General features: G+C 37.1%; 3 protein-coding genes across 4 annotated transcripts; all 3 read right to left on the minus strand.

Annotated features, from left to right (window-relative positions):
- LOC107811135 (uncharacterized) lies at positions 1-2,064 on the minus strand. 2 transcript variants are annotated; one of them, XM_016636011.2, is made up of 3 exons: positions 692-2,064; positions 506-586; positions 1-383 (listed from the first exon to the last, which is right to left on the minus strand). In XM_016636011.2, exons 1-3 carry the CDS (start codon positions 1,173-1,175, stop codon positions 349-351), a joined length of 600 nt encoding a protein of 199 aa, XP_016491497.1. In that variant the 5' UTR covers positions 1,176-2,064; the 3' UTR covers positions 1-348. The 2 variants fall into 2 exon arrangements, with proteins under 2 accessions (XP_016491497.1, XP_016491498.1); XM_016636012.2 differs by having other exon boundaries at positions 506-583; positions 692-2,063.
- On the minus strand, positions 1,194-1,670 carry LOC142166277 (uncharacterized). The gene has a single exon (XM_075225066.1). The coding sequence runs from the start codon at positions 1,668-1,670 to the stop codon at positions 1,194-1,196; it is 477 nt and encodes a 158-aa protein (XP_075081167.1).
- Positions 2,065-7,312: 5,248 nt separating the features above from the next.
- Positions 7,313-20,498, minus strand: LOC107811133 (ribonuclease II, chloroplastic/mitochondrial). The gene is made up of 14 exons (XM_016636006.2): positions 20,125-20,498; positions 19,264-19,423; positions 18,895-19,008; positions 18,698-18,775; positions 18,497-18,628; positions 16,903-17,124; positions 16,507-16,689; positions 14,824-14,886; positions 14,592-14,698; positions 14,362-14,511; positions 13,838-13,997; positions 12,884-13,279; positions 12,263-12,487; positions 7,313-8,062 (listed from the first exon to the last, which is right to left on the minus strand). The coding sequence occupies exons 1-14, from the start codon at positions 20,385-20,387 to the stop codon at positions 7,937-7,939; spliced, it is 2,379 nt and encodes a 792-aa protein (XP_016491492.2). The 5' UTR covers positions 20,388-20,498; the 3' UTR covers positions 7,313-7,936.
- Between the last annotated feature and the right edge of the window lie 2,790 nt (positions 20,499-23,288).

Here is a 23,288-nt window from a genome sequence, read left to right on the forward strand (position 1 = left end):
CACAAGAGTAAGAAAATAGTTCATTCCATTGTAGGTGGAGACTTTGTAAGGCCCCCAAACATCCATATGAATCAATTCAAAAGGTGCGACAACTCTACTATTAGTCTATTACTATGAGGAAATGGAAGTCTAACTTGTCTAGCTAATGGACATATGCCACAGTGGTCCAATGTAAGACTACATTTATTTTTCAAAATAAAAATTCTTCTTAGAACTGCCATAGGTACATGGCCCATCCTCTTGTGCCATAACTCTGAATCTGTTATCTCTCTTTCTACCAAAGATTTCATCTGCTCCTTGACTCCAGCATTTTCCTTTGGTCTCAAGATGTAAAGTTCTTCTTCTTTCTTACCAATCCCCTTCACCCTCCCAGTGAAGAAGTCCTATAAGATAAAGAAATCAGGATAGAAACTAACAAAGAACTGCAAAGCCTTAGTCAGCTTTGAAACTGACAACAGGTTGAATTTAAATGTTGGTACACACAATACGTCTTTAATGAGATCACCTCCTGTCAAGTGGCAATTTCCTACATGAGTAATCTGAGTGGAATCTCCGGTAGGCATTTGAACATGTCCTGAGTTTTCTACTTTAGTAGCATCAACCAACAACCATTCATTACTTGTCATATGATTAGTAGCCTATGTGTCTACTATCCAAGTAGGACTAGAATCAGAATCAGACAAAGATATACCTGCCATGTGTGCACTAGGTTCACCAATAGAAGTTTTGTTCAACAAATTGAGGATTTGTGAATACTGCTCATGAGTAAATACTGGCGATGTCATAGGTGTGAGTGGATAAAGAGCAGAAGCAGCATTTCCATCTGATTGTGTCAAGTTTCCACTCAGAAAAACACCTCTTGTTTTTGGCTTAAAATCGGGAGGATACCCTATAATTTTATAGCAATTTTCCTTCAAATGACCTTTCATGTTGCAAAAGTCACATTTCATTAACTTGAAACAATTTTCCCTGGAATGACCTCGTGTGTGACAATAATCACACTCTAGATTATAATTCTTCTTCCCCTGCCTCTGACCAGAATGTTTAACAGTAAACAGGGCAGTAGGCTCCATATTTTCAGTCAATGCACAATGCCCTCCTGCAACCATTTTTTGACTTTCATCCTGAAGCAGCATTGCATATGCTTGATTAACATTAGGAACGTGTGACTTCATCAAGATCTGGTTGCGTGCCTAGCTATATCCACCATTGATACCCATAAGAAATTGTAACAAGCATTGGTATTGTAAATGATTAGCATATTCCTTGGATTTTGCGCGTTCACATAAAGAAGGCGGCATCAATAAATCATATTCATCCCATAAGTCCTTCAATTTAGAATAATACACAGAGATGGATGAAGTACCCTGTGTTAAGGTAAAAATTGCCTTATGCAGATAAAACATGCGAGAAGCAGTCACCTTATCAAAGCGCTCTCGCAGGTCCTCCCAAATAGCATAAGCACTGGAACGAAACATCACTCCACTAAGCAAATCACGACTAACATTATGCATAATCCATGATTTTACCATCGTATTACAGCGATCCCAGTGAGTAACAAAATTATGCCCATAAGTGTCTCGCGTAATAGTACCTTCAACAAAACCTAGTTTATTCCTAGTTAGCAAAGAAACTTCCATGGCATGTCGCCATAGAGTATAATTCTCCATTCCGATTAGAGGCATCCCAATCGAAAGCGAACTCGGAGCATCCGAAGCATGCAAATACAGTGGGTGATTGTGGTCAATCAAAATCACATTTTGCGCAGTTGCGTCATCGATCACCATGAAATTTAGGTCTCAAAACTGATAAAAGCTCAAATTCACTAGAAAGTACCTGAGGAATCTCTCGATTTTCAACTGTCGTCGGAGAAAATCCCTTAATTCACTCAATTAGGGATCTGATACCATGTTAAATCTCCATTGATCGATAAATTGAGTAATCTGATTGAGCATTCGAATGAAGAGGATGAGAGAACTATGAAGAAGAAGCTGAGATCAGAAAACAGAGCAATTGATAGAATGATTTGTATCTGTACATATGGAGCTACAAGTCCTTTATATAGGATAGCCTAATCTATTCTCACCCAAGCTAATGACAGCTGGATAACAGCTGTGACTAACAACCTCTTAAGTTAGTTAACACTATTACAACTAACTAAAACAGTTAAACAGTAAAGTAACCATGGTGCAGGTTGTCAATTCCTCGATACCTATGTATTATGAAAATTAACATGATTTATTATCTACAAAAAAGATTATGTTTTAATAATTCATAAATGTTTAAACTGTCCTAGTAAAGCTCGTCTAAACCAAATATTTCATAAGGAAACTATGGATATCCCAGGTTATCCCATGGGGTGGGATATCCCATGAATGAGATTAGTTATCCCACCTTCTATATAGGATAGCTAATTCTGTCATTTTAGTATAAAAGTTATCTTGGGAGTAGCTAATACTCCAAATTAAACATGGGATAAAGCTAATCCCAAATTTTATCCCGAATTATTATCCTTATCTCATATACCAAATGACCGCTACGTATTTGGCAAGTGCAGGGAGAAATTACTCCAATTGTCAATAGCATGGACGAATGTAGTGTTGAACCGAAGGGTTCAATTAAACCCATAACTATCGATACGGGGTAAAAATTTAAATGTAAAAATTTATTAAAATTATAAAAATAATAGATATGAACCCATAACTTTAAAAATATAATAGGTACAATACTAAAATCCTTCATAGTTAAACCCATAAGATTTAAATCTTGGATCCGCCTCTAGTCAACAGTATTCATTATATTTAATTGTTATTGTTGCAAGCATGAATTAATGTTGTTTTTCCCTTAATGCAGCTATGGCTGGACTGTGGGTCAAACCATTCTAGAACTTGTACTTCGTACACCCCACTTTTTCACTGTTACAAATTATAAAGCATTTGGGATCCACTATAGTTAGGATAAGTGAATTTCTAGTTGTAATTTTCTTGTATGAACTTTACCATCTAACAAAGGGGATCTAATATTTCTAGAGCATGGATGCTATGAGCATCTAATTTTTTACCATGTTTGAATTTTTCTCACTCATCTCATCAATACCTCACTTCTCACTCCATCTTTCCCGCTCCCATCTTCCCACGCGTGCCCCCACTTCACTTTCTTTTGCCCCTACTCTTTATCCCCCACACTTTGTCCCCACTCCACTTTTCACTGTCCCATATGCTTGTCCCCACTCACAACCCCCTCACATGTCCCTCCTTCAAAAGAACGGATCACCCTCCCCAAAAAAGACAGAGAAAGAACGAGCTGCCATCTTCTTCTTCTTCCTCACGATTTTCTTCCTCTAAAAAAACTCTATGAAAAGTAATGCAAATCTCCAGCTAAAAGTCATGAAATTCTCCATTAGAACTAGTAGTCTTTTAGCCATTAAAATCTCCACCACCTCCGGCCCATTTCAGCCATAAAAAGTTGTCACTTTCAGCTCTGAAAACTAGCAACCAAAAAGCTTCCAAGACAGCCTCAAAATCACCCCAAAAACCTTCCCAAAATGCAGCAAAATCTGCCATCTTCAAGCTCCAAAACTACTGCAAATAAGCTATGAAATCAGTTGAAAAACAGTCTTTGAACAGCTACCAAAAATGTCGTCAAAAGTCATCGCCATCGAGGTCGCGTTCGAGCTCCATCGTGGATTCCAGTCGGATTTACTGTACAGTCCTTCAAAGGAGGTTCTTCTTATCTAATCTAAAGAGTTTCTATTAAAAGGTCATTTCAATATTGTTACGTGCTTGGTTTTATTTTGATGTTTAAGTATTTCAAGCTAGATTCGTCGTTGTGTTCTTTATTACTCTGAATTTGTTTACTGATATTTTAGTAGGTTAGTGTTAAGATTGCTTACTAGTAAGTGCTTTTGGTTATTTTATATGTAGTGTTTGGTCTAATTATTTATTTAATATGATAATCGTGGATCAATGATTGAAGGGCCAATGAATTGCATGTGATCTTGGCTTGATTGGGTTTGTTTTTTTGTTTTTTTTTTTGTAAAAAGGTTTGGGCTTGCATGGGAGTAGTATTTGTCTAAGTTGCCTTATGTCAGACTAAAGAAGAGAAAACTTTTAAGCTTAATCCATCTCTTTAATAAAATAACTAATTTAAGTTTAGCCAAATAGTGAAGCAATTGCCTAACTCATTCTCATAACAATCGAAGTTGACCCATTTCTTTTCCATAAACTCTATGCCAAAATAAGCTCAATTCTAATAGGAAAATATTTAAACTCATGAACATCGTAGCTTGCTTTAGGCGCGATTAATAAATCATCGTGACTATGGGTACGATTCCCGTAGCATAATCATGATACGTAAATCCCAACTCAAGTGCGCGTTCACGTGACTTGACCAATCAATTTCGAATGATAATAAATGTGTTATTGATTGTGTACACGTACGCGTGACATGATTCTTGACGTCAAACAAAAATGAGTACACGTACGCGTGACTTATTTCAAGATAATTTTTATTAATCTAATCAAGCAATAAAAGCGGACATAGGTAAAATATGAGAACTAATAAAACACAGGTTATCCAAAAATAATATAAACCAAATGTAATCAATAAAGCGACCGTACTAGAACCACGAGACTCGGGAAATGCCTTACACCTTCTCCCCGGTCAACAGAATTCCTTACCCGGATTTTGTTTTCGCAGACCAATAATAAAAGAGTCAAATCTTCCTTTGAATGGGTATTCAAATAAAAGGTGACTTGGAACACCCAAATATCAAATTTCAAGTGGCAACTCTGAATAATAAAATAATCCTACTTCAAAAATGTTACTTTAATTGAAAAAACTCTTTAACCCACAACAATCCATAACACATATTATCTTTTTGGGGTAAAAAAAACAGGGGTGTGACGGATGCACAACTAAAAAAAGAGAAAAAGGAAGTATTTAGCGGGAATTAATCCCTCTTTCCTTAGGCAAATAACACAACGTTCTACTAAGTGCCATTATTTTGCCACCCCTACCCTCGTCGGTTAGAAGGAGGAAAAGAAAAATGCACCACTCATTTTTTTTAGAACTAGCAAATAATATTAAATTAGAAAATATATACATAAAATATTTAGTTTGACAAAAAAATCATAGATTTATGTGCACCATTATTTGGCCTAAATCTGCCCCCTGCCATTTGATTGACATGGTGTTTCATAAAATAATTAGGTTTCCATATGAAGAGCTACTTAATTAGACTTATGCGACAGCTAGTGGAAAGAGACCCTATAAGTTTGAATATTAAGTCATGTAATATGATGATTCTGAGACATGCATAAGAACCCTAGCTAACATTTTCACTCATGCAACGTACTCGTCTTGCGGTAGATAATAATTACTTTAAATTTAGCGAGTTTTACATCGTAGGACTTTTTTAAAAAGCTAATAATATAAATAACACTATTTTTAAAATATTTTAAAAGTAACAATTTAAATAACAATTCTGGCAAGTTTAATAAATGCTTAAATTTAATAGCAAGTAATTTAAAATTTAGAATCCTAATAATTTAGGAACCAATATCCCCCTTTTTTCTCTCCTTGAACCTATTTCCTATTTCTGTACTTTCAACCTAGCCAGTCTATTCTACATTTTTTTGGTTTGATTTCATGATCACCTTCATTGCTGCTAAAGAAAACTAGGGATGATTCTTTTCTTCTAAAATGTTCAAGGCCATTACTAAGGATCTTCCTCCTCCATTTACACACACATATTCATTTTCATCGCACTTTACTTTGCATTAAATCAATTACTATTCATCCTTTTTCTTTGCACAACTTTATTTGGGTTCAAGAAATTATCAAGAGTACCATTCAAATTTATATACTATTAAATTCCATCATTATATCGTGTATAATATTTATATATAATTATACACTACTATAGCATCGTGTATATATTTATTCCATTTATATATCTAATTATCCACTTTTATTAACATTAATACATAATTTACGTATACAATGGTTGAAGAATTGAATTATACTATGTATATTAATATACTAAAATATCTCTTGTAAACTATATATATATATATATATATATATATATATATATATATATATACACACACACACACACACACACTATTATAATCTCGTGTATATATTTATTTCACGTATCAGTATATATAAATTGTTACCCAATTTGTTAAAAATGTGTTTTCTGGAGAAAAAAGTGAATGAGAGGGAATGAATTGGATTAAAATCTAAAAATGTGTTATGGGGAGATGAAACATCGAGATTATTGGAAGTGATTAAATAGTGCTAACTCATTTATTCTGGTTAGCAATTAATATGTTTTCATATTATTTTAGTGCTACATTTGTTAATTAACTATTGCTGCTAAGATATTGTAAATTTTCTCTATTTACGTTGCTAGTTATGAAGAAAGCCCATATTTTGTTGTTTCTTCAAAGATTGGATAACAATTGACTTTTGATACTCCTTAATCTTGAGAAATATATGATTTGCTGGAGTATGGCTGGTTGGAGGTGAGCATGAGTAAGGTCTGATGGTATTGGGCTTGGTTTAACTGGATTTCTTGGAGGGGCCATTTAGGAATAGAGGAGAGAGTACATGTTTTTCTTTATTTGAAATTTTGTGATTTAGTAGCAAACCATTAAAATGCGATTTTATTCTGCAGTTATTTGCAAATCCAAGAGGACTAAGCTTCTAACCAGCACACCAGGGAATACTCTTTATTAGGTTGGCCGTTGCCCGTTGATGTGAATTCTAAAGTTTTAAAAAGTGGAGGTTCATATTCAAACCTCGTCCCTTAAGAGTAAAACTTGACTCTTTACCACTAGCAGTCTAGCGCCTTGCACAATAGTAGGTGCAATTTTTTCCTTTTTTTTTTGTTTTTGTTTTTGTTTTGACAACCACACAGTGGCAGAAACTGTAAATTGTAATGTATGTATCAGCTAGTGCATACACCTTTACTTTTCCACTAGGTACCAACTACTCCCACCAACATAGAATCCGCCACCAAAGCTTAATCAGATGAGAAAGAAACATGATCTCAACTCTTATAAGCCAACGTAAATGAGTGCAAGCAAGAAAGACGTCTAAACAAATCTAAAATAGTGAAGAGGAACAAAATGAACAGTTTATAGGATTAAACTTACAAAATGCATGCATTCTTTACTTGAATAGGAAAGGATGATGCAAAGAATGGGAAATACGTCTTCCATTTTCTAGCTCCATGAGCGCAATGAGGTTCATAACAATCAAAGAATAGTGCACGGAATGAAGATATATTGGGTATCATATGTAGGAGAAAATTGAACCTTTATGCATTTACAATTTTACATTCATGTAAGTTGTATCCTTTCCCTCTCTTCCTTCTGGCATCACTATGCATATAGTTATATTCATATAACAAAGTAACAACTGGTACATTCAATTCAATCTATCTCCGCATTGCTTGTAGGCAGAGACCAAACTAAATTGAAACCTATCCTTGATGAAAATCAGACCATCACTGAACTTCCTGATGATGTGAGAAGAAAAGACTGACTGAAAACTTGTACTTATTGACCAAAATCTGTACAGCTCAGTCAAAACTCAATAACATAGATGGACGATACTCAAATTCCGCTGTCCATATATGATCAGAACTTCAAAGCTCAAACAAAAACGCGAGAAACGTCATTGGCCTTGTGTGGTTGCATCTCCACCATGTATATAAACTGTAACTTGTCATTCTAAGAGCTTCCTGAGTCCCTCGACACTGGTTATACTGATATATCAACCCCAAGGTATGAACTCTTTGAAAGTCCAGATTAGAGAGACATCATCTAAGCATATACACAAGGAACTATTCCGTTAACTGTTGCAACTAAATGCTAGGAATGCTCGTCTCCGTCATAAGCTCTCTGGTCTGCGCAAGCAAATCCTATACCGCCTCAACCTCCTTAAGAGAGAGAACATCATCACGCGGATGAGCTTCTTCAACTTGCACATCTACTTCATCACCAATTTGTACACCAAGAGACACCCAAGAAGAAGCTTGAACTCCAATCTGCAAAAGGTTTGCATTAGATTACAGTAAAAACCAGCAAGAGTGCAATAGAGAAACCACCAGAGACAATTAAACCCGAGGAAAATCATGGGAATATCTTTTGCTCCTAATATACTGTTATCTATGCTTGTCGTGTCTGAGAGAAAGGGAGGGGACAAATCGATATTCCCTGTTCATGTCCAGGGGGGAAGTTATAAAGCTTGCGCTAAAAGTTTCCAAGTGTTGTACATTTTCAAGCACCAAATCTGGCACATATTAAGTCAAAAAAAAAGATCAATAGAGGTCAAGAAAAACATGACTTGGTGAAAATAAGCAGCAGTTAATCATAACCCCTCTGTTGATTTGCCTTCATAAAGAGGCACTACAACAACAAACCCAGTTTAATCCCATAAATAGGGTCTGGGGAAGATAGTGTGTACGCAGACCTTACCCCTATCTTATAGAGATAGAAAGGTTGTTTCCGATAGACCATCGGCTCAAGGAACAGTGGAGATAAAGCAACCAAGTAGCAAACAATAGTAACAACAATGTAATATTGGAACGGGCGCGAATGCCACATCATGTAATAATAAAGAACCAACAACAACAATAAAGAACCATGAATAAGAAATTACAAAAATAGTCCTAGTACTACTGGTAAGCCTAGGAGGAACACACTACTATCTGTCAACCTACAACCCTAATCCTCGACCTCCATACCTTCCTATCGTGGGTAGGGGTGGCATGTGGTCCGGGCCCGGTCCTAAGTGGGCTTCGCGGGCCCGGTCCTAAGTGGGCCGGTCCTAGGCGGACCGGTCCTAAGCGGTCCCGGGCTTCGCGGGCTTCTCGTTGGAACCGGTCCGGGACCGGGACCACGAACTAGCGGTCCCGTGTTAAGTGGGCCGGTCCCGGGTCCAAACGGTCCTAAGCGGGCCCAACGGAAACTTTCTATTTTTTAAATTATTTTTATACAAGTTAGAGAAAAAAAATGGTAATAAAAATATCTAAGGCAATTCCTAGTAAATTATATTATAGAATTGTCACCTAAATTTTTTAATTCAAATTTAAAGACAAAAATATTGTAAAGAGATATTCAAAGCAATGCGTTATAATATATATACTATACTATACTATACTATATATACAGGGTAGCACATAACAGTAACCATTTTTGCCAATTCTTTCCGATCTTTTTTTGGATCATAATATAAAATACCACCGGTAACAGTGTTAATTCCCGGTTGAAATTGATTTGACCCGGTACTAAGGTCAGCCATACTAGGTGCACTTGTCCCCTCGGCCAAAGCTTTCATACAAAAATATCTAGCTTTATCTTGAGGGTGTAGCATATGTGTCTAGTTAAACTTCCCGCCCCCCCGATTTCCAACATATTTAAAAACTAACTCTTTGCACACTTAGCCTTATTTTTTTCTCTTAGTTGAGTAAAAAATGGCCAAACAAGAGATGTTTCTGTCCGTTTAGAAGGTTGTCTAGAAAAAGTAGAGGCAGTAACAGGAGGGCCAGACGAGGGATCATTTGGATTATTATTAGTTGGGTTAACTTCAGGAGCAGAACTAGTGGGTGTATCGTCATCCGGTTGCGTTTTATCAAAATCTATTTCTTCATCATCATTTTCATCAATAGTTGGATTACCATAAAGAGCATTCATATATTCATGGTTTAATTATTCACCGGGTGCAATATTATGGCAAAATTGACTCTCGTTAAATTGTAATAAACTATTATCGCTATCAAGAATAGCAAGTGTAGGACGGGTAACAGGTTTCGGCCGGGGAGTCGGGGGAAGTGGAGGAGGAACAGATTGGCCACTAGATTCACCACTCTTGGATTTTCTCTTATTTTTACTAAACATTTTTTTTAGGGAATAAGCCATCTTAATTAATCAAGCAAAGTAAATAAAACAAACAAAATTATAATATTAAAACTTAAGAGTTGGAACGAGTTTACCGAATTGACGAACAACTTGTTGAAAAATAATTATCGTTGAACACTTGAAGACTTCAATTCACCAACTTCACAATTTTGCACAAATTGTAACAATTAAGTAAGCAATTATAGAAGAATATTAGAGAGAGATTGAGAGAGATTGATGATTTTGTGAGAAAAATGAAAGAATGAGGGGGTATTTATAGTTGAAAATAGGGAAAAAGTGTAATTATAAAAAGTTTGGGGTTAAAACAAAATTTGGAGGGTTAAATGGCTATTTTGCAAATAGCCAACGGCTATTTTGGCAGACCAAACGGCTAGTTTTTAAATGGCCAAACGGTCAAATTTTTTTTTTTTAAATTATCCGTTGGGCCCGTTTACAAATTGCCTTAGATATTTTTATTACCATTTTTTTTCTCTAACTTGTATAAAAAAAATTAAAAAATAGAAAGTATCTGTTAGACCCACTTAGGCTCTCTTGGGCCCGCTTAGGCCCGGAACCGGCCCATTTTACCCGGGACCGTTAGTTCGTGATCCCGGGCCAGTTCCAACAAGAAGCCCGCGAAGTCCGGGACCGCTTAGGACCGACCCGCCTAGGATCGGCCCACTTACGACCGAGCCCGCGAAGCCCACTTAGGACCGGGCCCGGCCCACATGCCACCCCTAACACCAACAAAGAAACTAAGAATATATACTAACACTACAACTACTGCAAATGCAAACAAGCGGGAAAGCTTCAATATAGACTAAAAATTTTCTTAAGCACACAAGAGATACAATGACTCAACTAATGGCGGAGAAAGGTAAGCACGACGAAGTAAATGCAATACTCAAGGGTTAAAAACAGGCAACAAATCTATAAACAAGCAAGATAACAAATACTAAGCAGGAATGATAGAACCTAGAATGTAGACAGATGCCAAAAGGATGTTGACCAACATCAGCTACAGTCTGGAAAGTCCTACGCGTCGCCCGCCTCCAGTTTCCCGCGTGTGGGTCTCACGCGCCTCTCAAGACTCACCGGAAAGTTGCCTCTTCACAGAATCCTCTGTCGCCGTTGTTAAAACAAGCAGCGAGTAAGGAAAGTAGAGAAGAAGACCACGAAAACCAAATCGACCAAGAAGTGCGCCGTTGAGTGATACCCGGCGACAGAAAGAACAAAATGGAGAAAAGAAAACTGGGGGTAGAGGAGAAGCGGGATCAGGGAGGAGGAAGAAAGACGAAGCAGAAACAAGGGGAAGATAAAGAGACGGGAGGACGGGGGTAAGTCCGACGAGCGGAGACGAGGATAGAAGAAAGAAGAGGGGAGGAAAGAAGAGAGAGAAGAAAAGGAGAAAAGATACATAAAAAGGGAGGAGGACTTACCTGATTCCGGTGGAGGTCACCGGATTTACACAGGCATTATCAGGGGTGTTAAGAAGAAAGAGTGAAAGACATTAGAGAGACAGAGACGTTCCTCCTGGTTTACAGGAAACTTAAGTTGTGAATTTGTCCAAGCTATTTATAAAGAAGCACTAGCGTTACTTAAATCTGTGGCTTATGATCCAATACAATACAAGACAATTTATTAATAACCAAGAAAGCCCCGAGTACTAGCGGCGCACGGGCCAAAACATGGCAGATAATGGGCCCGCCCCTCTACCCTTCTCCACGTAAATACCAGGCTTGTCTCCAGAGGATTTGAACCGGTGACGCGCGCCTAACCCACACATCGCCCTTTGTATTCTTACCACTAGACGAAAGCCCTGCGGCTACAAAATACAATACACTTTGACTCATATATTGCCTCTGCTGCAATCCTTTGAAAAATTCTCAAGCTGGGGTAATCTCATACAAATCCTAAACGACATAATATGATTCTTTGAGAGGCTTAGCAATAAATTCATCAAATTCAAATGCATACAGAATGGAAGACGCTATCATGCCCCAATTCCTCATATAGGGATGTGATGAAGATCCTTGGTCCCACTTCATTTTCTATAGGGGTCCAAATCTGCGCTTCTTTCAATATCACATAAATCTAGATAGAATAGGGACCTCAAAGATTGACTTAAAAGCGACTTGACTTTGAGAAAGAAAAGGGACGCCCCAGCAGCAATGTAGAAACAACGATAAAAAGCAAGAAAGGGCCAACAGCGATTCGTGTTAAACATGGGTCCTCTAGCAAACAATTATAGGCCATATCTCAAACACTTGGCACATGCTGAAGGAATGACACACCAATAATTTCAGTGTTGTTATTCAGCATAGTTTGAAGCAATTATTATCTCTTACCTCCGTCAACAGTATTGCAGCTATTCGGTCTTTGATGAATCTAAGGACTAGAGAGCGAAACCGTTTCCCTTTCGGTTGCCTTCTCAAGTACTCCAGTATCCAATAACGAAGACTGCTGCTGGAAAGCCTTCTTACAACTCTGGTTGTCATGTTTACCGTAGAGGCAATGCCTTCCAGCTCCCCAGCTGAGAAGGGAAGAGAATCACCTCTAAGAAAGGCTTTTACCTATACACAACAAAATGAGCATGAGAACCTCACAAAATTTTGTTGCCATTTTAGTCATGCATACATTGCTTAGGCTCTGCATGTTGCAAATCATTTCATTAACGTGGTAGACCAAGGAGAAAACAACTGCATGCATAATAATTTACTTGATATTGAAACCGAAAGCATCAATCATTGAGAAAGCAAGTACTTCTACACTTGCATGAACACAAAAAAACTCTACATAGGGTTTCTATTTAGGTTTGATTAAGTGTAAAAGACAAAGTATATCTCATAGGCAATGCCAAGTTGCAAATTCAAGAATGCCCTATGCCTAATAGATACCACAGACAATTTCATTTATATAAACTGCAGAAATATTAGCAGCAATAGTAGTTTAAAGTTTGAAGAGCTTGCCTGGTAATGGGCTGCGAGATCCATATATCTTCGGATAGGGGAGGTAAACTGAACATAGCCTGGAAGTCCCAACACCCCATGGCGTACAGGATTCCTGAAATCCATTTCAGCTGCACGCATAATTCGAACAATAGCAGAACTCCTGACAGGTCCCTCAGGAAGGTGTTCAAATGCAGATGTGTCGATATTAGATTGAGGCTGTCCTCTGTATGGTAAAGGAATGTTGTTATGAGAACCATAAGTGGCTATAACTTCCCCACAGAGTATCATCATCTCAGAAACAAGCCTCATAGCTGCATCAGCCTGATTTTCAACATACAACTTGATTGATGGCTCTGGATGATCTGGACTGGTCACCTTAATACGTGTTTCTAAGGTGCCTGTGTCTATAGCACCCTGCAGAAACATTCTTTGTCAATCTTTGGATCTTAAAAATCAGAATACGCTGCAGCATGATAGTAGACAATCTTCTTAAAACACTACAGCCAGCATGGATAGTACCATGCAGAAGTAGTAAATACTAAATTGTACTACAAGAATGCTGGTTGTAAAGTTTTTAAATACCTCATACAACATTTTTTATTTGAAGCTCCAGAAGAGCAGCTTCAAACAAAAGAAGCATGCCTGATAGGTGCAAACAAAGAAGTCAAAAAATTCAAACAACATCAATATTGCAAAATTTTGAATACAATCATGGGCCAGATATAACTCATGATTTATTGAAGTAATGCGCAAGCATCTGACTGCAGCAAATGCAAAATCAAACATGCTCAGATAATATACAAGCACTTGTGCAAAACACAGCCAACAATATACATGTAGCTTTGTGAGAGTAGCTCCTCTCAGCCAGAGTTCGGTGGGGAAAGGTGAAACTTGTTCTTAATTTCCATCAATGGCCAAATAGCTACCCATAGGAAAGAAAATTTAAAGTCTGGAAAATTACGATGCAACTACCTGTTCTCGACGCCATCTTAACCGGAGTGCAGCTGCTTCAGAAAGAATTTTCAGTTCAATCTCTTCTTCAAGATTCAAATGAAGGAGCTCTGTTGCACTCTCATAGGTTAACATATATGTTGGCTTGATGATTGAGTTTTCCACCGAATATTCTGCAATGCTGCCAAATCCATTAGGTTAATGATTTTCTCCAAAATGTTCATCTCTTAATCTTTTTAAAATCCAAAGCATGACCTCATTTAGAAACAAGTCTTCTTTGAAACAATAAGTTCCTCATATCATAACAATCTTCAAGATCCAGAAAATGAGACAAACAATTGAGAATTCGTGACAAATTCATTTTTTTACAGAAGATTAAACCGAGAAGCAACCCCAAAATGAATATTTAAGAAACTTCTCAATAATACACCCAATAGATATACAGTAATCAGGAACCAATATTAAAAGCAGCAAATTCCTAGACTCCAGGATTGATGGGATCTCAGACAACACAATTCTTGGTACAATTGTCATTGATAGCTAACCTGCCATCAGAACGCAGCACAACAGACACAGTGACAGCATTACACAGCTTTCCTTGCTTCAGACTCATGCCTTCCATGGCCAACCTTTCAGGAAACATCGGATATGTTGCAGTAGGCAAGAATATAGAAGTTCCTCTTCTTCTGGCATCTCTGCAAAGAAAGCACCGTATTAAAATAACACCTCAGAAAGTTACCACCAAAACCAACATTTTAGGCATATGATTATGTACTTGTCTATTATACTTCCTGGCTGAAGTAAACTAGTTGGATCTGCAACATGTATCCAAACTTTAATCCGGCCATCCTGCAGCCTTGCTGCACTCAATGCGTCATCAAGCTGCAATGGCTCGTGCTTTAGGAACTTTGAGAATTATATTTTAGAAAATTGCATCTTAGAACTCCAACACACAGTCAAAGCACAAAGGACATAATTCTCCCATGAAACCACAATGTATACCACACCTCATCAGCCTCATCAACATCAATCGCGTAAACCTTCAGGTGAGTCAGGTCTACTCTATCAGCCTAAACACCAAAACAACAGTAAATCAATGATTGATAAGATAAATAAGAAATAGACATGAATTGAGTTTAGAAATAATAAATGCTTCAAATTATTTAGACAATTAACGTCTCCATTATGGTCCTAGACAAACCAAAAGGTTCTCACTGAATCCAAAAAAATTTGCACAAATAGAGATATTAAAAAAAGAGGGGACAAAGACATTGAGTTCCACTTAAACTACTTTCCCTCAATCCTGATATAGAACTTGTGCAATTGTGAGCTCACCGTGGCTTATCTGGCATGAAAGCCAGAATATGTAGCTCATGCCACCAATTCCTCCTCTACAGCTGCTGGAGCGGTTTCTCAGACGCATTAACAAAGCTAATGGTCCGTCTCTCCCTCCCTCCCTCCCTCTTTGTGTGTGTGTGTGTGTGCGCGCGCGCATGCAAACTTTTTGATAAGTATGTATAATTGGGTTGTTGACAGATAGGCGTAGGGACAAATGAAAAAAAGAATTGCTTTCTAACAAAATAAACTTCATCTGCATCACGTACAACTGCTCCTTTGAAGGGTAGTCTTCAAACTCATCAAGAACTTGATAAGATTGCAAGAAAAACTTGGATGTTATATAAACTGAAATTATGTCATTGATTGCACACCAAGATGGTGTTGGGAAAATAGCATTGTTCAGTGGCTCAGCTACCTTACTTAACATATTTGTCACAATCATCTATAGAAACAGGAATTTTCTCTTCCAACAAAAAGAATATGAAATAAGAAGAATTTGAAAATATACAAAATGCTTTTGGGAAGAAACGCCAGAGAAAGCTAGATTCAGAGGAATCTGCACTCAATACTGCATGTTTATAACAGCAAGTCAGTACGCATAACTAAACTTATTGACATATTCTACCTATCCCAGAAGCAGCAGCTTTCCCTCCCCGACCTTTGGTGGTTCAGATCCGGACATGTTTACAAGTCATTCATAAAGACAAATGGTAGCCCTTAGAGGATATCACACAAGGCTGACTCTTTCCCCAAATTCATGGTAGAAAGAGGTAGTGGCTAGTTATCTGCAGCTCATGTCTTAGATATTTTACAAACCACTTCTAGGGAAACCTGATAGAAGACTTCTAAGGAACACAAAGGAAAGTTGGCAGAGTGTCATAACTCCATCTATTTGTTTGATGTCATTGAAGTCAAGAAGGAGCAGTATTTTTGTCTTCTTAAGTCAATGAAGTCAAAAGTTGAGTTCCAAACTAGAACTTCAATCCCGAAAAGAACTGCGCATTAAAAAGTGCTTCCTTCCCTTTAACTCCTTGTATTTCCATATAAGTACTTAACAAGAAGTCCTGATCTAACAATGATTTGAAAATACCCAAGATTTAAAATTTCTCTGAGCCAATCTGTAACACCCAAGTGAACAACAAACCCAGTGTAATCCCACAAGTGGGTCTGGGGAGGGTAGTGTGTACGCAGCCTTACCCCTACCTTGAGAAGGTAGAGAGGTTGTTTCCGATAGACCCTCGGCTCAAGTAACTGTAATACCCAAGTCCATGGACAAAAAAGTATAGCCAGACAGGTAGAAATATAGATGCATATGTTGATGTTATAAGCAGAAAGCTTAAAGGCAACATTACCTCATCAAGGTCTGGTGATGAAGACAAAATACTATCTGCGACCGACAGAATCTCTTCTCGATGATCAGTAGGGATGTTTAACTTTAACAAATCAAGATTTACATGTACAGGAAAATACCCTATATCTATGAGGAGATTCACTGCTGCAGATGAGGTCTTTGCCAGTCCCATGGCCTTCAAAATCTAAAAAGAGAGAAAGACAAACAGCATGATACAGTTTTCTCTTTTAGTTTTCCATCTTTTTGGATAGAGAAAAAATGCGCATAACCTAGCAACTCAACAGGAAAGACCTTCAGATGGCAGTAAAGAGGTGTCTAATGTAACCAAGATAACAATTGTTACTCAACTAAACTCAGGAGACTTTTCATCCAATAACCAAAGGTTAAGATTGATTACCATCCCAGCTGTTCTCTTTTGATCATCGTTTTTGCAAGCATCAATGGCAAAAGCTTCAAGAGACTCAATCTTGTGCCAGATTTTCTCTTCAGTCTTCCAGGAAGATCTTGGCGGTTTGTCCTGAGGAGGCATTTGTTTAGCAGATCGCAGTAACTGTATAAGTTCCTCAAACTCCTTCTCTGCAGCCTCGTTAGCAAGCTTCCTTCGTGAAAGTTCGCCCACCTAATTTTTTTTTTTAGGCCAAGCAGTTACTTAAGCAAAATGAGGCATTTATATAACAAAGTGAGAGAAAATAAAATAAGGAGCAAAAAGGCCACGAAGCAACCATGAAAGATGGGAAGTTTTGAAGGCAAGTCTTCATGCAACTTTCTACAAGATTATGAGAATTGATGGAACAAGTAAACATGCAAGTCAATGCATGTGTGTTGCAAATGGTAGTAGCAAGGCGAAACACAAAAATACTTCATCGATCTTACCCAAACATTTAATACACACACATAAATCATATCAAAAGACATTAATGTTGAAACATCAGGGAAAAAGGAAAATACTTGATGAACTTACTATCATAGAGGTTGCATTCTTTACTTGCTATTAATACTACGTTATAATATTGATATCAAAAAGATACAAACAACAACCCAATGTAATCCCATAGGTGGGATCTGGGTGATATTGAAGAGGTGTTACAATTATTTAGGCTCTCTTGATTTAAACACTAATATCCACAATATGCTCCTTTTATACAATAATAATTTAAAACTTATCTAAAAAATATAGTATTAAATTAAAATAGATATGTCGGAAAAAAAATTAAATAGATATAATAGGACTATAAAAGAGAGCAAATTTCTAAATGTAATTCTTTGTGATTTTATTAGTTTCTTACCTAATATCGGGTTGGACTATGCTTCCTGTCTAGAGAGTTTGTACAAGGGTGGCAGTTCATGTGTAAGCATACCTCCTTATAACTCTACTATTGAACTTCGTACTCTAAAGAATCATTAGAGTGTTTACCTAATTAAAATAATTTGATAGGCCATCATGCTATTCTAGTTTGTAAAAGGATAAAGGGATTTATATGTTCACTTACAAAATTAACTTGAAAATTTCATTATCTGTGACCAATTGAATTATGACCTTTATTTGACAAATGCTTTTTTTCAAATATAAAAATACTTTCTTGCTTCCGCATATAGTTAAAACAGATGAGAAGATAATATTATATTCATTAATAATAATAAATTAGACATCTTCTTTCCCTTTCTTTTAGATTAAGATTAGTCTTAACCTTTTTTTTCCTTTTGATAAGGTAAAGTGTAAGGTTAGTATTAACTATTACCTTATATATTAAGATTAGTCACACGCTCCTAAAATTTCAAACTGGGAACCTCATTTCACAGAGTAAATAGAACAACTGCGCACATCTAACAGATGTAGATGAAAATGCCATTTTATCCTCATTCCTGTGTCAACAGTCAACTAACATGTCGGCAGATTGGCTGAATGGATTTTATCAGGTTTCAAAGACCAAATGAAAACATATGATGCATTCTTAGTAAACAAAAATAACTGATGGAGGACTATATTATACCTGGGTAGCAGTCCGAGGTCCATATACAGGAGAAAGACCTTTTGACTCCAGAACTGTGAAATACACCTCATCTCTCGATAACAGTAGGTGCGCACAATAGCTCTCAAGAGGCTCCGCACTACCAAAAATCATCTGGTTGAATGAGCAAAGGTCATTAAAAGAACAATGAATGTCGACATCATAAAACTCCAGATCGATTACCTCAGCCAGTTCCTGAACTGTTACGGATTTGTTTTTTTCAACAAGCTCATTCCATGCAAATTCAAGTAGTGCTGTGTCCTATCAGTGGCACTCAAAAAGTCAATCATTATCCTAAAACGGGTAGAAAACTCTATATTTTGTCTCTTTATCAAGTAGCAACTGAAAAGTTCCTTTAAAAACAGCAAGAAAGAACCGACCAAGTTATCCTGAGCTTTCTGAACAAAATCTGATATTTCTGTGGGCTCAAAGTTTTCAACACCAGGAACAATAAAAGTTACTTGTTGTGGCTTAATGGAGGTCGTAATCCCATTCTGCATCATTAAAAACCAAATGATGTGCATCAGTGCCCAAGCAGCAAATAAGCCTAATAAACTAGTAAACGAACTCATTAATTGTTTTTGAGTTTAAGGTCTATACATTGACAGTGTAAAACAATATTTACATCAAGTCACTTAAAAGATAATTGTAAATAATCCAATTTAATAAGCATTGATTGATAACCTAGAATAAATGATAAGTAACATATTATAACAAATTAAATTATACCGACGATGTATTAAATTCACCTGATCAGAGACCATCCAATTCTTTTTGCCATCAGGTTTAAGAGCAACTGCTAGCAGCACCCTTTCAGAATCCTTCTTGAACTCCAGCAGTAGTCCTTTCTGTAGTGTTCCTTTTCTCAACTTGTCCTCAAGAAGCTCTCCTGTGCTTGCTAATTCCAGCCTATAAAAGATTCCGCATTAACCATTTTACACCTGAAAGCAACAACTCTATCTATCTTCTATACTATTATAAAAGCATGAAACTCCAACAAGAGATGTTGATTGACTTTCTTATCCTTCGTAAGTGCATTCTTTGTTGGACAAAATTGTAATTATAACTAATTTTAAAAACTTCATTATTTCCTGTTTTAATTGTTTGGCCTTTATATTTTTAATTAATTCAAAGAACCTCATTGGTTTCCTGTATGGTTCTCCCTAGTTTGCATTAGAAACGAAAACCCTTCCAAAATACACACTTTCTTGTTTCTCTAAGTCTTAAATTAATTCTTATATAATATGAACATTCAATTAAAGAACTTAAGTTATATGCACTATCAGTGTAAGGAATTTTCAACCATCAAGTCACTTTTACTTCTTGTAGCAGGTAACTTATCTTAGTTTCAAAATTACAAATCTCACATTTTAAGGAGACTTATATGTAGATATTCTTTTGAGTGATTTGATAGCGTAAAACATTCCTTATATCGGTGTATATAACCTAAACTTCTAAATATTATTGCTTTGGGATACAAATTTTGCGCTAATTATTATGAGACATACGTGCAGTGCACGTAAATAGAGACTATTATATTATAAAAAGAAAAAGCAATGAGAAAATTAAAGTAGAAATAACAATAGTACTACAAAATGAGCAGAAGGTACTTGCTAGTAGCACGAACTCTGCCACGTTTGCGAATGGATGCGAGCTCTTCCATGACCATTTCAACGAGGTTGTGAACTGAATAGCTCCGAACAGTGACGTGGCTAAGAGGATAAGGCGTACAACGGAGAAATGAATGTAAATTCAAATGCTTTCTATTTCGGGAGGTGGTGAATTGACGGACACAGCATCTGCGTGAGGCGGCGAGCGGTGGCGTTGCGGCGGAACGGAAAATTACGCAGCTGTTCATGGCGCGAACCGCCATTGGGGTTTGGTTGAAAGCTAGAAATTGGTGGTTGTGATAGTTGGAGATGTCATGTAGCAATTGGGGATTTCGTTTGTTTTGGTTTTAGAAGAGGCTTTGGCCACTTCCCGTTACTTGTTGTAAGAGTTATCGGAATTCTGGTTTTACTAGAATGCCCCTGTTATTAGGGAAATTTTATTAGTATCCAAATATACTTACTCACATTCCCTGTTTATACCAAATATATTTATGTCATATATTAAAGTAAAGTGCATTAATCGTCTATAGTTATTAAATGATAAAAGTCTATTTAAAATACATATGTCAAGCAATTATTGATTTTGGTATAAACAGTGGGTGTGAGTAAATTTTTTCATATTATTACAGTTAAGTGATTGTAAAAGCTTATCAGCGCTAATGTTTATACTGAATAAATGAATATAAGATAATGTACATAAATTTCTCACTTAATAGCTATGGTCAAATGGTACATATTCTTACTTTAGTTTTTAACTACTAAAATTTAATTATTTAAATTTGGTATAAACACGAATACAAATAAGTAAGGGATACTATGATTAAGTGAGAATCAAATAGTCAAATTATTACTACTGTTAAAATTATGTATGTTGTGAGTACTTCGTAACAATATGCAGCATGTAGGGGTGTACATGTACCGGATTGGTTCGTTTTTGTAACGACCCGACCGATCGTTTTGAGAATTTAAATCTCGTCTGGCGGCATACGGCTCTGATCAACTTCGTATTATGTGCCTTGACTTGCTTGCGTGGTTGAATTCAATTACCGGGTGATTCGAAGTGATTTGGGATACTTAGTCCCTAAAACGGAAGCTTAAATCTTAAAATTTTGACCGTAGTCGGAACTGTGTGAAGACGACTCCGGAATGGAATTCGGTCGGTTCTGTTAGCTCCGTTGGATGATTTTGGACTTAAGGGCATGTCCGAATTGTATTTTGGAGGTGTGTAGCTCATTTAGGCTTAAAATGGTGGAAGTCAAATTTTTGGATATTTTGACCTGTAGTGGACTTTTTGATATCGGGGTCAAAATATGATTCTGAAAGTTGGATAGGTCCGAAATGTTGAATATGATTTGTGTGCAAAATTTGAGATCATTCAGACGTAGTTTGATAGGATTCGACATCGGTCGTAGCAATTTGAAGTTTCAAGTTCTTTAAGTTTGAATTAGAGGGTGATTCATGATTTTTAGCGTTAGTTGATATGATTTGAGGGCTCGACTAAGTTCGTATGGTGTTTTAGGATTGGTTGGTATGTTTGGTTGAAGTCCCAGGGGCCTCGTGCGAGTTTCGAGTGCTTAACGGATCAAAAGTTGGATTTGAGTTGTTGCTAAAGTCTTCAAGCATCTGTCATTTTCGCACATGCGGTGGAGAGATCGCAGGTGCGTGATCGCACATGTGCGGAGGCAAGCGCAGAAGCGGGAAAATGGAGGAGTGCCAGGGGTCACAGGTGCGAGGTGAATTCCGCATCTGCGATGCCCGCAGATGCGTTAGGGTCATCGTAGGTGCGCAAGGTCCGCAGAAGTGGAAGGGATTTCCGCAGGCGCGCAGGTGCGGCCCTTTCATCGCATGTGCGAAGGCAGAGGGGTAAGTGATTTGCACAGATGCGCACCTTTTGGCCGCACAAGCGCACCCGCACGTGCGAGCCCAGGCTCCGCAGGTGCGGGAAATACCTAGGCAGTGGTTAAAACCGAAGGGCTTCGCGATTTTTGTCATTTTTTGGACTTTGTAACTCGTTTTAGGGCTATATTTGAGAGAATTTTCGAGAGATTTCTTTAGGTAAGTCCCTTGTGCTTATTTTTTATCAATAATCATGCTTTCACATGTATTTTTCCACCTAGTTAGTGTATATTTAAGGTGAAAATTGGAAGTTGGAGGCTAGGGATTTGGGGAGTTGGATTGTGGATTTGGAGGACCATTTGGTGTCGGATTTTAGTAAATTTGATATGGTTAGACCCGTGAGTGAATAGGATTTCGTATTTTGTGACTTTTACCCGATTTCGAGACATGGGCCAGTGTCGACTTTTTAAGGTGATTTCCGGAATTTTTGTTAAAGTATTGATTTAATTAATTAGATGAGTCTATTATGATTGTAATTATGATATGTAATTGCTTTTGGCTAGATTTAGGCCATTCAGAGCCGGATATTAGTGGAAAGGGCATTCTTACGGATTGATTGAGCTTGACTCGAGGTAAGTATCTTGCCAAACCTTGTGTGGGGAAACTACCCCTTAGGATTTGAATCATTTATGTTGATTCTAGTCTGTGTACGCGAGGTGACAAGTGCGTGCTCGAACTTATTTGTGGAAAGTTGGCCTTTTAGGGTTCTTATGTCCTTATATTCACCGTGTATGGTATTTTTTTTGATACGTTTGAATTCCTATTTGCTAGTTTCACCTCTATTTGACCCTTATTCGACTTAACCAAAGATTTTACCCTTTCTATCGTCGTGCTATATTTTTCATAATTGCTTATCTTTAATTGAAATCATTACTTTCTCATCCTATAGTTGTTTAGTCTTAATTGGAGTTATGATTATCTTTCGCTGCTTATCTTTACTTGAATTGTTGAATATTTCTCATAATTGCTCAACCTCAAAAGGAGTTTAGATAACCTATATCTTAGTTGACTTGCCGTTATTTGGAACTATTTGACTCGTGTTGGCTTCTTATTGTTGACTTGAATATTGTGAAATCGTTGCTACATTTTTGTTTTGTTTTCCCTTGTTAAGCGGTTCTCCTTGTGCCTAACATTCTTTACTGTAGTTATTCCTTGTGAATGAGTTCTACCGTTCTTGTGATTTAAATTCTTGAGTTGATTTGCTCGACGTACTTTGCATTTCTTTCATTGTTGCTTTTGTACTCGTTGTGGTGATGTACGAGGTTTTT

The sequence above is a fragment of the Nicotiana tabacum genome, chromosome 2 (assembly GCF_000715075.1).
Source record: "Nicotiana tabacum cultivar K326 chromosome 2, ASM71507v2, whole genome shotgun sequence".
Taxonomy (NCBI): Eukaryota; Viridiplantae; Streptophyta; class Magnoliopsida; order Solanales; family Solanaceae; genus Nicotiana; species Nicotiana tabacum.

Bases quoted from the DNA above. Each gene is read 5' to 3' on its own strand.
- LOC107811135 (XM_016636011.2), bottom strand. From the start codon at position 1,175: ATGAAGTCACACGTTCCTAATGTTAATCAAGCATATGCAATGCTGCTT. The intron at 587-691 runs GTATATCTTTGT...ATGCTACTAAAG, and splicing joins ACCTAGTGCACACATGGCAG to TAGAAAACTCAGGACATGTT. The intron at 384-505 runs GTGATCTCATTA...TTTATCTTATAG, and splicing joins AAATTGCCACTTGACAGGAG to GACTTCTTCACTGGGAGGGT.
- LOC142166277 (XM_075225066.1), bottom strand. From the start codon at position 1,670: ATGGAGAATTATACTCTATGGCGACATGCCATGGAAGTTTCTTTGCTA.
- LOC107811133 (XM_016636006.2), bottom strand. From the start codon at position 20,387: ATGGCGGTTCGCGCCATGAACAGCTGCGTAATTTTCCGTTCCGCCGCA. The intron at 16,690-16,902 runs GTAATCAATCTT...CTCTCTTTTTAG, and splicing joins AAAAGAGAACAGCTGGGATG to ATTTTGAAGGCCATGGGACT. The intron at 8,063-12,262 runs GTAAGAGATAAT...AACCTTTTGCAG, and splicing joins CTGCAATACTGTTGACGGAG to ATTGGAGTTCAAGCTTCTTC.